The sequence below is a fragment of the Mixophyes fleayi genome, chromosome 5, assembly GCF_038048845.1.
Source record: "Mixophyes fleayi isolate aMixFle1 chromosome 5, aMixFle1.hap1, whole genome shotgun sequence".
In the NCBI taxonomy this organism is placed as follows: domain Eukaryota; kingdom Metazoa; phylum Chordata; class Amphibia; order Anura; family Limnodynastidae; genus Mixophyes; species Mixophyes fleayi.
This window is the reverse complement of record NC_134406.1, coordinates 164007968-164022540: the sequence shown is the minus strand read 5'-3', so window position 1 is coordinate 164022540 and position 14573 is coordinate 164007968. Positions and strand designations below refer to the sequence as shown.

Here is a 14573-nt window from a genome sequence, read left to right as displayed (position 1 = left end):
CTTTTGTGTCTGTCTTTTCATTTCTTATCTGTTCATCATTTCAATGACTGCATTTCTGATCAATTTCCTAAAAAGCGAGTACAAAGAAAATGTGAAGAAAGTTGATGAAGGAGTCAAAGAAATGGTAACCTTTATTGAAGACTTTTATGGAAATGATGATAAAACCGCTTTCATCTTCACCTCTGACCACGGCATGACAGACTGGGGTTAGTAAATTGTATGTATGGATGAATATTCTTCTTTACACTATGTTCTTCTGTTTTCTAAATCATTAGTTTTTTTTAAAGTGATCATGTCATATGGAAGTTATGTTTGCGTAATTATTATACTATCTGTATGTCAAGGTCTTCTTAAAGTATATTTAAAAAAAGCATTCATGCAAATTGTTATATTATAGTTAGGATTTACCAAGCAGTATGACGTCAAACATCATAAGCCAAAGATCCAAATGTGAGTTTCTTTACACAGGCATGCAAGCATGGGTGCAGCATTCTACCAAAAATCAGGACAATTAATGCATTTACACAATCTTATATACCTTTCTCTTTACTGGGCAGGTTTTAATTACACACCCTGTCTAGACTATCATCACACAGTGTTTGACCTTGCAGGGGTCCGCAATACATCTGGTTTTGTGTGGTTTCTTTTGTAACTTGGTAGAACCAGGTACAGGAATGTACCTTATCTCCCTCATTGTTAGACACCAGTTTGAGCAGACTATTCTTATGCAGGCTATTCATTCTTACTAACTCATAAAGCATAAGCATATAAATACATTTATTACTTGAATTCATCCAAGATTCATAAAATTCATAAGACAAATAACAATACATTTTACTGGACACAATGTTTTGGAAACTACTTGGTCCTCTTCTTCAAGAACACCCAATGGTGAGATCTTTAATAGGAAAAAGAGAGATGTTGACACAGTAGAATGTGTTTCATTATGTTTTAAATATTTATACTTGAGTGCTTGATTACATTATGAAACAAAAACAAATGTTTTTATGCATTAAACCTATTGGCACAACCTTTTGGTGTCTGCAGGTTTGGATAGGGATGTTAGCCCACACAGTCTTAGAAGTAACCAAGTTGTTTGTTTATTTGAGAATAGGAACAACAGCAGTGATGCAGGTACACACATGGTTAATGGCTGCAGCAGTTGTAACAGTTATAGAATGCAGTGAGGGTCATACAGCAGCAGGATCGTGATGTCAATAATCACCTCTCCCTGCAGCAGATGGCACTAGAGAACCAACAGAGACAGTTTGAAAGAGGAAATAGAACATGGATGTCACAGTTTGGTATTCTGGACTCTTGGGGGAGTGATAGTAACTGGTGTGAAGTAGGCACACTGGTAATGTCAGTTCTATACCCAGACAGCGAATAGACAACAGATGCAGGGTAAGGTACAATTAGCGATTTAATGATGCTTGAATGATCACAGAAAGTCTTGGTAATTAAGCACAAGGAACATAGGAACAGGGTGAGCAGTACCACCAGCAATGCAGTATGAGTGCATACAATATAGCAGTATAATGAGTGTATTCAAATATAGCGATAGCAGGAACAGTCCAGCAACAAAGTGGAGATGGTAATGCAGCAGGTATATGAGACCACAATGAGGCAGCACAATACAGGAGGTACAAGTAACAGTCCAGCAACAAAGTGGAGATGGTAATGCAGCAGGTATATGAGACCACAATGAGGCAGCATGATACAGGAGGTACAAGTAACAGTCCAGCAACAAAGTGGAGTGGGTAAGAGCAAGCAGCTCAGATGATACGACCTGTAATAACCACTGAGCCACCGAGACAAATGTGGAGTAGATGATCTTGAGTGGTGCAGTCCATGGAGATGTAGTTTGAGCAGTATAGCCTTTGAACAGCACACAGCAGAGGTAAGTGCAGTCTGAGCAGTATAGCCTTTGAACAGCAACACAGCAGAGGTACTGACGATCCAGGTGAGCAGTATAGCCTTTGAACAGCAACACAGCAGAGGTACTGACGATCCAGGTGAGCAGTATAGCCTTTGAACAGCAACACAGCAGAGGCACTGACGATCCAGGTGAGAGCACACAGAATAGGTAGGAACCTAAACAGCCAGGTAACTTGATGAACAGGCCCAGAGGAATGGGAGGAGGTGCCTTTTCAAGTTTAGAGCCAGAACCTGAGACCAATAGGAATCTTGCCAGAAACAGACAGGTGCTCAGTCTGCACATGTGCAGATCAGACTAAGGGTTTGAGGGCTGCTAATGAGGCACAGGTGAGTGTCTTAGTCTTTGTTTATGGAAGCCGAATAAGCGCCGCGTGACAATGGAGCACACTTCTCTCCAACCCCCACCCTCCCCCCAGCTCTCAGACATGTCTCCAGTTACATGTATAAAACATAACACTTCTCAATAAAGTTTTTCGCGTTAAATCCATTTCTCTGAGTCCATCTGGGGGACGCTGCTTACAATGGGGTTGTATGAGGGAACATGGAGTAGGCACTCAAATAGTTAACTTCCTGCAGACAGGCTATATCCCCTCTGCAACCCTGTGCAAACATCAGTGTGTAATACAAAAGCCAGACGGATGGGAACTCAAACACCTGAAGAATAACAGCAGAAGAGCAGAAAGGAAGGAACGCATAGTCCTCCAGATGGACTCAGAGAAATGGATTTAACATGAGTATAAAATCCTCTTTTCTCTTACCTCCACCTGGGGCACCCTGCTAACCATGGGAATGTACAAAAGCAGCCCCCTAAGGATGGGACCGCTCTGACAGTCCGTGCCACAACTGAAACTGTTGTCCGACGACACACAAACTTTAAATTTATAAAAACTAATGAAGGTGTCAGTTTCACATAGATGCGGAATGCACGATCCACATTCAAATAAGCCAAGGAGTAAGGGCCTGCAGAGGCTGCCGCCTCCTGTGAGACTGGGTGTTAGGCTGCTGGCCTGATCACCAACCCACAAAACTAGACGACGGAGATCTTTGCCTATAGCAGCCGCCTTTCCCTTATAGGAAAATCTGCATCTCTGGAATATCTGCTATTTTCTTTTGAAAGATAAGATGAGGCTGATGCTTGGACCTTTAGGGAACCAAGTCGCAGATATGCCTCCCAGTCATCCTGAAGAAATTCTAGAATACAGGAATACAGAAAACATAAAAATTAGACTCTTCGTTCACACCACTTAATGTAGGCATGCTACACCCGGTATTTTTTTAAATGTAGGCTGAGGTCGGTCTCCTGGCTCGCAGCATGCTGTCTACCCCTCTGGAGGAAAGACCTCTGTACCACCAGAGCCTGGCCTCAAGACCATGCCATAAAAAACCATGAAGATAGGTGCTGGTAAAGAACTGCCGGGCCACGAAGGAGCAGAAACCTTTCTGCTACTTTAATTAGAATGTCTGTGGACACTATGTGACAGGGCCAATAGTACCATCAGATTCTAGAATGGCCAGCTACCTCTGGGACCCTGTGAGGGAAGGGGAGCCGCCTTTCACGCTCAAAGGGTCCTACTGAAAAAGCAAAACTAGGGCGCCCTCAAGTTGAGTATCTGAAAAGTGTAAACTTTCATGCCCAGCCCCCTCCTGAGGAGGGGCTTGAGGGGCCAAGTGAATGCAAGGAATCGTCTCCCTGCCATCTTCCGGCAGATGACTTCTGCTGAAGGAAGTGAAGCGACCGCCTGGTTTCACATTAGTGTCATCCTTATTGGACTGCATGTAAGCGGCGTGGGAAAGGAACAATGGGGGGGGGGACCCTAGAGGAATGACTGTCGACCACTTGTATGATCCCCCCCCCCCCCCCATCTCCAGTCCTGGGAGGACGCTGCCCCAAGAATTCTGACCCACAGCAGGTGTCCCCCCTATCCGTGGCAGGCCTCCGTGTATGTGCTGTATGCACATGCACCCACTAAAGGTAAACCTGTTAGTTCAGCTTCTTAAAAAAATAACAAACTAAATCCTTGCAAGAAGAGTAGCTACAGAGCAGCACATCAGAGTTCCTACTCCTCTGGCACTCAAAACACCCTGAGGTTTGCACAGGGTTGCCTGTCGGCAGGAAGTTAACTATTTGAGTGCCTACTCCATGTTCCCTCATACAACCCCATGGTAAGCAGTGTCCCCCAGGTGGAGGTAAGAGAAATGGGGTTTAGAAACAAAACAAGCTAATAGTGAAACATATCAACATTAGCAATCAAGCATATTCCAGTCCACATTTTAACAGGAACATATTCAGCAAGTGTGATGTCAGTTTCTTTGTTAATATATCAGCAGCATTATCCTTGCTTGCTATAGAACTCACACTGATAGACTTTCTCTCCTCAAACTCGCGTATGAAGTGATGTCTAATTTCAATGTGTTTGGACCGTCCATAGTGCTTTAGACCTTTTGTTTTCACACTCCATATTGATGGTCTCACTCTGACAAAGAGGATTAAGTTCACACAAAATCTCCTTTATCCATAAAGCTTTTGTTTGCGGTTTCTGTGAGTGCCATGTACTCCGCCTCGGTGGTGGATAGGGCAAACAGTGGGTTACTTTCTACCATCTGACGACTGTGGCTGCCAAGATAAACAGGTATCCATATAGGAATGACCACGGTCTTCATCTGATCCCCAATCTGTATCACGGAATGTCTTTAAATTTGAATCTTTCGACACTCTACAGAGTGCATTTTTCTCCCAACAAAACCACATATGTGTTGTAATTACATATCATTAGGCTGTAATATTGAATTGCTAAAGAGGTATTGTATTTTCATGGTGGTTAATGACCACATATACTGTATATATTTTTTATGGTCATTTTTGCCTATGTTCTACTGCTGGAACAGTCCTGAAATGCAGATGTATTGTAATTTTTTATACTATTTTTATCAATGCTATAAACTTCCAAAATATTCCACATCACTTTGCAATAACTAATCAAACAAGGTGTCAATCAAGGAATATCTACATTGCTTTGCAGGGTCTCATGGTGCTGGGCACCCTTCAGAAACCTTGACACCACTTGTTGCTTGGGGAGCTGGTGTACATTATCCAAGGGAAAATGATTTGCATGACACATTATCAAAAGGTAAGTGGCTACAAATGAGGGGATACGTCACATAAACCAGTTGGAATGTTCCTAGGTATGTTTGGTGGTGTAGTTTTTGGAGTAGGCTGGTTATGTAGGTTCCTTATGACTTTGTCTTCTTTGGCTTTCCCTGGTATATTTGAGGTGTTCAGTTTCTGTAACACCTGTTTTTCCTGTCGCTGTTATCACATGTTCCTCTTGCTGATTTTCCCTCTGAGTAACAAAAAGAAATAAATAAATATCATCATAATCATAACTTTATTAAATTCATTTAAAACCTTTCTTTCTTATGTTCTGAACCATTTATTAAAGTTTAGTAGTGAAATCTAAAACAATGTGAAAAAGTGGTGGCTCTTCAATTTGTTCCTCTATTAAATTGTAATTTCCTATATTTTATCTAATATCACCACTAGTATATTGTGATCAGGTCTATTAGCTAGGTTCTTGTTATTTCAACCAATATGATCATATTAGCCTTATATAGTTGCTATAATAATCCCGCAGCTTGATACTTAATTAAGACGTGGGATTTATTTGAGAGAATGTATTTTTACAGATTTATTGAGTGCAGTAAAAATTCTAACACTAAATATTAATGTGTTACCAAATGTATTGGAAATGTTATACCCCTATGAATATAGCTTTACTAATTTTCACTGGTATTTAAGAGGTGCTCACTGTTCTATAACACCTGTTTTCCTGTCACTTTTATCACCCGTTCCTCTTGCTGATTTTTCCCTCTGTTTATTGTCTCTTAATAAAAGCAAAGGATCTGCCCATAATGTGATATTTCATGGGGAGATGTTGGCAAGGACTATAAAGACTATTCTAATGCTCAAATGAAACAATCTTCTTCAGTAAAAAAAAGCTAAACACATGTCCTTTTGCTGCTAGTGTGGCAGAATCATTAGTAAGCCAACACTGCTCTCTGTCATCTAGTGATAAATTTGCTGCAAATAGTACTGGTAGCTCTAGTAACATTTACTCCAATGCATCAAAACCTGCAAGTTCCTATGAAGGTCTTGTCCTTCCATTCGTGCCCTCTCTTGTAAGTTGATGTTTTCCACATTTCTGAGAGATGTGTATGCTGACAAAAGTTGTGTAAGGTGTGTACTTTATTTGGGTTGGACTAAATTGCTGTGACCAAAATGCCAAACCTTTTTTTTTTTGTCCCTTCTTCCAAAACCCAAGAACATACCGTGTTTTTTAATAGTAAAATTCAGGATGAATGGGTTGTCAAATTGTAAGGTTGAGTACATATATAGTGTCTTTGGAAGTTTTCAAAGCATTTTTTTGCTCTTGCCCCATGTGAACATAGCTGTTTTTGCTTGTGACATCATTAATAGACCTCTGTGTCAGTCCCAGATGTGATATAGATGCTCTGCAAAATTCAAACAATCATAGTATTTCTTGAGCTTCTTTTCCTGAAGTAGTTTCATTTGAGCATTTCAATAGTCTTTATAATCCTTTTCCCGCATCATCCCATGAAATATCACACTATGGGCAGATCCTTGAACTTTGCTTTTATTGCCCAGCTCTTTGTTTCATGTGAGCAAATCTTCTTTCACCTGTATTATAGTTCCTGTAAGCGTAATATCATTGATATAATTAAATAGATATGACTAAAAAATAACATCTGGTAAGTTTCTGACAAGTCCATAACAGATTGCAGGTGTGTGCCAATAACCTTCCACTCCTCAGCTTCTTGATTAAGACTTTCAACCAAAATCATGATGTCTGGCAGCTGCCAAAGGTGGTTGAACTTTGTCAACGGGCCAGGTACTTCACGGTCTTTGTTCAGGTGCCATCCAGTTTCTTATGTGAAAGAATGGAGCATTGCGTAGACTGACTGCTGGCCACTCTGACAAGTTCATTAGTGGTTTCTTTGATCCCTTTATGTCCTTTTGGGGTACAGTACAGTTTCCGGTAGTTTGGCGGAGAAGGCAGTGGGATGTATACGCTATACACACGTCTCACAATAGACTTCACTGTATATATAAAGAAAGTTCCTATAACAAATGTGAAAGTTCCTGTAACTTTAGCGATCTGTTCACCCTTAAGAATATCCATTCCCAGTATGTTATCAGGCAATCCACTTACTAGCATGACTGTAGTGAATATAGGTCCCTTTTTTATTGCCATTTATATTTGTACCTTGTATTCCAGTATGTGATGTCCCCCCAACTTTTATACCTGAATGACTGGTGTATGGTGAGTGTTTTCAATAGACAGGTTACTATGAAATTCTTATTTCAGCTCCAGTACCTAATAAAGCAGTTACATGCTTAGGGTCGGTATGTCCAAAATGTCGACATGTAAAATGTGGCACAGGGCTGGATTCCCTACGGTGATCGGGTCCGCATAAATGCATACTTTTAAAAAACATTTCCTGAATACGCACATATCTTACACGAGATGCTGCAAAAACTCTAATTCATGCACTCATCATCTCCCGCATTGACTATTGCAATTCCCTCCTTACTGGTCTTCCCCAAATCAGACTCTCGCCTCTGCAATCTATTTGCACAGATTGATTTTCAATGAAAATCATTCTTCCTCTGCGGAAACACTCGGTCAGTCTCTACATTGGTTGCCTGTTTTTTTACCAAATCCAATATAAAATACTTCTACTAACGAACAAGGCCATCAAGAAAACTGCACCAACATACATCTCTTCAATAAAGCCCTGAGTTCAAGCCTTGGGAAATCTGCATGCAATATATACGACTATTGCCGTTAAGAGCTCATTTGCTCTGGTAGCCCTTAGGAGCAAGTATTATATTGCTTAATAATAAAATTAGGGGGACCCTGTGCTTTGTGTCCACCTCCCCCCCCACACCCAGATTTTGCTAGTACCAGCCGAGACTGGCAGCACTAGGGTTGGTTAATCAATTTGGGAGGGGGCCTTTTTTTTTTTTTTTTTACATATTACATTTTACATATCGACTTTACAACCCTGTCGACATTTTAACTGAGTCAACAATATGAACATGTAGATATTTTGACTGTCAACATTTCATATCCAACCCGTCTGTCCAAGCCAAAAAAGAGAAGCAAACATGTATGTATTTACAAAAATATTAAAATGTAATGGACATTATAAATGAAAACCACTTCTGTCACAAAAATTAACTAATCTTTTGTATTTTTCAGAATGGAATTTGGAAAATGTTAAACGACTTGATGTAAACCAGGTATGCATATAAATATATCTTCTAGGTTTATTAGCATTTGCATTACAATCTAACTAACATTGCTAATAAGATGTCGACAACCATTCATACACGCATACCTGAATTTAACTCTGCATTATAGGTAATTTTCAGAATTGCAGTTTATGCACTGGCAGTATTTGTGTCCAGCTATGCCGATATAGTCCATTAAGCTCTGTTCAAGGTGCACACCTATTCTTTTCTCTGTCTATTTCAGCAGGCTAGAAGTGCAGAGAGGTAGAAAATTCTCCAGAGCTGCACTGTGCAAAAGTATAAATGTCACTAGAAATCAAACCTCCTACCACTTTAGTGCCACCCCTTTTAATGTAATTAACAATTATGTTTTTCTCTAAAATACTGCTCCATTTATCCAATGCTAGGCTTAAATTAATATTTAGTGTGAGGTAAGATGGTACATTCTTTATTACATGTGGAAATGTGTGTGAAGTTTTTTTAATTATATTTCTCCGAGTGCATCTTCACATTTTCTCCTTTGCCAAAGTGCATCAAAGAGGTTCAAAATTGGTCTGGTTAAAAGTATAGGAGGAGGACCAAAAACCACCAGCGCGCAGCTGGTTTAACATTTTTTGTAGAATGGAAATGCCTTGGCACCAATCCACATGGTAAGGAAGAAAATGCACCCTTTCCACACCTTTATTTGTTTCCAATAATCTCGCTCACAAAATAAAATCTCATTTGAGCTCCGCTGAGATAAGCTAGGCTCTGGTGTGCCTATTCTATTTTCTTCAAGGAATGTCTAAACTCTCTCCAACCCCTACTCCTACTCTGCCTGTGCAGACTTAGCAATCAATGTCATCTTCCTCTGTAAACCAATGTACCTGGTCAGGAATCAGTACACACTTCTGTAATTGAGAGACATGGTGTGTTCTCAGATGAGTTTACATTGTAGTCAGACATTTTGTGATTTATAAATGATCCCCACCACTTTCCTAATGACCTGAATGTTCATTTTAGCAAAGCTTTTTCCAAGGGTTAGGGGAGCTGCTTCAAAAACTGTCAAATGGTTTTTGTTTTTTTCCCCATCAGTCATTGGAATATTTTTTAAAAATGTAATGTGTTTTGGAAAAATGGGGGGAGGGAGGGAACAATGTTTATTTTAGCTATACCCACCTAGAAACCTCTAATGCTTTTATATTCCAGCTTATTTTCTACTTCAAGCACAACAGGATGTCTCAATTGCAAGTGCATAAACACAATTATGTTTAGAATAGGAAAAGGTCCCTTTTAAGGGCTTGAATAAAACAGTATGTTTGCCACTTTGCACAATTGACCAAGATTTTTGATGCATCCTTTGGGTCAAACCTCAAAATTTGGCATTTAAAGTAGCTCTGACAATTCATGATTTCTTTATAAGAGGTTAGATAAATAAATTTATTCATGAATTACACTACCACATGGTGTAGTAGTTTCTTTCCATGTCCAGGCTACTGATAGATCTGGAGGGAAATTCTGCTTCCAGGTTGTAAGAACCAATTAATTGCCCATGATCGTAGTTAGACTATCTGGATCCACTTGTACTCTTCAAACATTGTATATCATATGTGCATCCAGATGGTAAACTCAAAGCTATGGTAGGGTTGAACCATCAAGTTTTAATGTTTCCCTTACCTGAGGTGCAAGACAGCTCATTTCTTAGTTTCCATGTTAAAGCTCAGAAACTAGGGGGTAAATGTATTAAGCCCCGGGTTCTTCAACACCTGTGAGTTCGGCGTCTTCAGCGCTTAAATTTAAAGCGGCGCTGCCTTGTAAAGGGAAGTTTCCGCTTTAAATTTAAGCGCTGAAGACGCCGAACTCGTGGGTGTTGAAGAACCCGGAGCTTAATACATTTACCCCTAGGAGTGAACTAATGGTTCACTGCTAAGTTCCTTGTTCTAGAATTCTCTGGCCTCACCATCTGACGTAAATATAATTGCTTTTTTACATTTGTCAGATTATAGTACCTTTAGCCTCCAATCTAACTAATGCTGTTATTCATATTGTATACTCTTAGTTGTACCAAATTGGACTGTTACTGACTTCACCTCTGTTTTACTCTTCTGAAACTACCTGTGTTCTGAACCTGCCCTGATAAGTGCTGGCCTTTCCATCTGCCTGTGACTGTTTTAGACACATGACTTTGTAGGTGACAACCCATAGATCATTGTTCAATTTTGCAACCCACATGGATTGCTAAATTGGATCAGTTTTTATTGTTTGGTGCTTACTCTGGGGCCTGTCAAAATGGCCGGAAGATAAACACACATTGTTAATGGGTGGCCATTTCCCAACCGTGTTTACCAACATGCACATTTATACACCTATTGATTGCTGTTGACTTATTATCAGTCAATAAACTAGTTATATTTATTGCATGGTGCAGAAAATTGAAAAGAAGACAACACTGACCTTACATTTTATATTCTCTCACTAACGCACACTGTATCCAGGATAGAGTCCCTTTAAATTTTACTTCTGGTTCTCCGCAAACCGTTGTGCTTTAGTGGCTATCTAGATGCATGTACACATATATTGGCACACAGTACCAAAGAAGATTTCATGCTGCACCTTGGCAATTTTACTCCTCGTAAATTACTAAGTGTGTGGATTGCACATAAAGATCAATTTGTCCATATAGACTTCTTATTTTGATTGTTAAAAGTTTACACCTTAGACGGACCTGTGTTCATCTCAAGCATGTTCATTTTCTCTTACCTTGAACGTTAATTACAAGCATTTACTTCTGCTAGTTCTCTTTGGATAGCAGAACTTCACACCTTGTTAGTAACTGTCATCTTTTGAGATGTCATTCCTGTTCAAGTCCATTGTTTAACAGGCAAAGGGTAGCAGGAGAGCACAGCTCGATGGTTAGGAGACGGGGCTGGCATTGCTGTTCCCCTATACTTTAATACAGACATCACACTCACATGTAAGCTCTATTTGTCCTGGTGTATAGATTTCATCTCATCTTTGCAGAGCTTAAGTTTGTGTGATTGATTTTTGTGTTTTCTCTCATTTTATCACCATGGCTCTTGTTGTTGCTTCATTTAAAAAAGAAGTATTTTTGTGTGCTTGTATATCAGTGTGCAATCAGTGTCTCTCTCATTTTTACCATTACAATATATCGAAAACTCTTAATTCTGTCTTCATATACATATGTGTATTTCAATTCATACCATCCTATAAAAGTTGCACAAGATGAAGAGAAAGCATTTAACATATACAGTTATCACCGTTGATATTACTATCATAATTCAGTATTTATTAAAGCAACAAAATTTTACACAATGCTGTAGAAGCTGAAGGGCAATGATGACCCTACTCGCATGATCTTACAATGTAAAATATATTAACCGCACAATAGCAACAATTTTTCAAACGACAAAATACATAGTAACAAATACTATATAAAAAGATAATCTCTGAAAAATACATTTTTCCCATCGTAGTATGATGTGTGAAATACACACACTATGTAATATAAGTAATAGATAATTATCGTGCAGAAATTGTTAATAGTATAACCAGGGCCAGTTCTAAACCACATGCAGCCCAGGGCGAAAAGGGCCTTTGTACCCTCCTCCAGAAAAAAAGTCAACAACTATCACAGGAAAGGACTTTAAAAGTTCCCATTATTATATGCAATATGTATTGTAATCTGTAATCCATACAGTGACCTAAAAATATGATATTCAAGTTACAGAAGCAGAGATGCTTAGTGTTTTATCAGTACTTCTAATTGTAGTGGTATCAGTGCTTGCAGGGGAAAGGTGATCTCAAGCTGTTTGGAGAAACCTTTGGGATTTCCCTGGGATACCCCTTAGAGCTCTAATACCACTGGGAACAGCAGTTATGGTGAAACAATAAACAGAAGTAACATAAGACAGTCCAGCACCTGGCAATCAACTTTCTATACCCTAAATGTATTTTCATTTTCTTTTTTAATTGTCTAAAACACCCCAAGCTTCACTTAAAAGAAAAAGCAGAAACGCAAGACAATTTACAGTTGATCACATTGGGACTTTTTGTATTTAGAGCAGCATGTAAATTGGCCTCACATAGTAAATAACTTTGCATGAAATTAGAATCTGACAAAATACAGTTAACTTTAAGGGAGGAGAATCTAATTTGACCTAATCTAAGCAAACAGTTCTATATATGCTGTGCACAGTATTTTGGATTTTTCTTGGCATTTTATGATCTACATTTAAGAAATGATTGATTGATTATTTGTGTTTTTAGGTGTATCAAAATGGCCAGGGAGCTTGATGACTTTTATACCTGTGAAAAGAAATATAGATCCAGCTCAAAGATATAGGGGTCTATTTATCATGGACAACCTCTTCATAGCAATATGTAAGATATTATCTTCTCTTATCAGTGATTAAAAAAAATCCCTCATCAACACAAATTATCAAATTAAATAAATAACAATAATAAAAAATAAATTGGTAGATGCAATTTATTAAATCCTTTATACAGTATGTCAAAAATGCTTTATTCAGAGAATAAAGCAATTTAAATGATTTGAATCTGTTTTTGCCATGCTGAGATCGGTGATAATAGAACTGGGACTGTAGCAGTACAGGTACAGCTGCACTACCTGTTACATTTGAACAGGAAAGCTTTCTCTGATTAAAAACCTATGAATCTCACTTCCTTGCAGGGTTACTGCCGGCAGTAGCAGTGTTTCTGTTGGTGGTAACCCTTTTACATATAGGGCAAATAAAAAATAGTAAAGCTATTCACAATAAATCTGCCTCTTAGTGCATGCAAGTCTTTCAATGAGGAATCACTAACCAGCTGTATCTCATAACACCATTAGTACTTGTGCTAATTGGGCTTTGAGCTTGATGAATAGGACCCTTAATGCATCAAAAGTTGACTATTCGGTCACCTAGCAAAAAAATTATAAAATTAAAAGATTATACTTACCTGCAATACTCCCATTCAGTTGTGTGGCGTTAGACTCAGTTTGGCAGCCACTAGGATTCCATTGTAGACTTCAGCAGAAGAGGAGGATGTGAAAGTGGAAGATGGGGGAGACAGGAGTGGTAAGGGCAAATGGTAGAAGAGGGTGGGGAATGTAGGAGCAAAAGGAGACACACAAAGAGAGAGAAAGAAAGGAACAGATACAAATAAAGATGTTAGAGATGTACACACACACACACACACACACACACACACACACGGGACAAAGCCACAGACCTGGAGAGAGACTTGAATAGAGAGGGATGGGGGAGAAGAGAAACTGAAATAGGTAAATGGGAGAGGCTGGCATAGACAGGGAAGGGGAGAGAGACTGTCACAGATGGGTGCGGGGGAGAGACTGACACAAACAAATTAATAAATGCAACCTATAAATGGAAGGAGAATAAAACTTATTTTGGGGAGAACCTTTGGAATTAATGCTGCTGACTCCTCTACTGTCAAGCACATAGAGCTGCTACTCCTCCTCCTGCCAGCCCCCACTCCCAATTTCCAGAATATTTACTGCACATGTGCTGTATTTTTTAGAATAAACTTACTGGCTAAGATGGTTGCACTGAATCTGAGGGGTAACTTTGATTTATCCATAAGTAACCTCTTCAGTGTCAGCTTCCTTTCTTATGCAGTGAACTGTGATCTGGATTTTGGGCCTGAGTCATTAAAGCACTAATACTCAGCGCATTGTGCGTTTATTTTCAACTGCACATCAATCGGTTTTGCATTCTCCCAAAGTCTACAAGGAATGAATCTAATGATACGTGTGGTGATGACCACAGGTGTAGGTTTACTCTGCTCTACTAGACCAGACACTGCAGGATACGTACAATACCTATATGGAATATAAAATCTTAAGAGAATACACAGAAAAAATAAAAATAAGCAATTAATGTAACCTGTCAATACTATAGGCATTTATGATTATAAATGTTTTTTTTTTTTTTTTCAAGTTTTATGTTATATATCTCTTTTCCCTTGGAAAAACAGTTTGGCTGTCCTTAAACTAGCCCCTCAGTTGGAGCAAGAGGTACGACAGAAAACCAGCCTACTTCTTGGTGCACCTGAGTTTGACTTGGATGTGGCTGCACGGGAACAGCCTTTACTGTACATTGTCTACGTGAATATGCCCTTTCCCCACCCTGTTCACTCACCTAAATTGTAGGCTGTAGTAAGTGTAATTTGCACTCAAAGCTGATTTGGACGTGGCCTGAGTTCCCTGACAATCTTCGAAAAGTGTGCCGGAAATTTGGTGCTGGTGCAGAACATAGCAGTCTGTGCCAGAGTCTTTGCTATCTTCTGCATATGTACAGGC

General features: G+C 39.2%; 1 protein-coding gene across 2 annotated transcripts in view; it reads left to right on the top strand.

The window, feature by feature from the left end:
* Nucleotides 1-14573, top strand: part of PIGN (phosphatidylinositol glycan anchor biosynthesis class N) — a 284334-nt gene that overhangs the window by 48514 nt on the left and 221247 nt on the right. For both annotated transcript variants that reach the window (XM_075212942.1, XM_075212943.1), the window contains 3 exons: nt 76-206; nt 4959-5066; nt 8220-8260. In XM_075212942.1, the coding sequence (XP_075069043.1) occupies nt 76-206; nt 4959-5066; nt 8220-8260 (280 nt within the window). The remainder of the gene's footprint in view (nt 1-75; nt 207-4958; nt 5067-8219; nt 8261-14573) is intronic.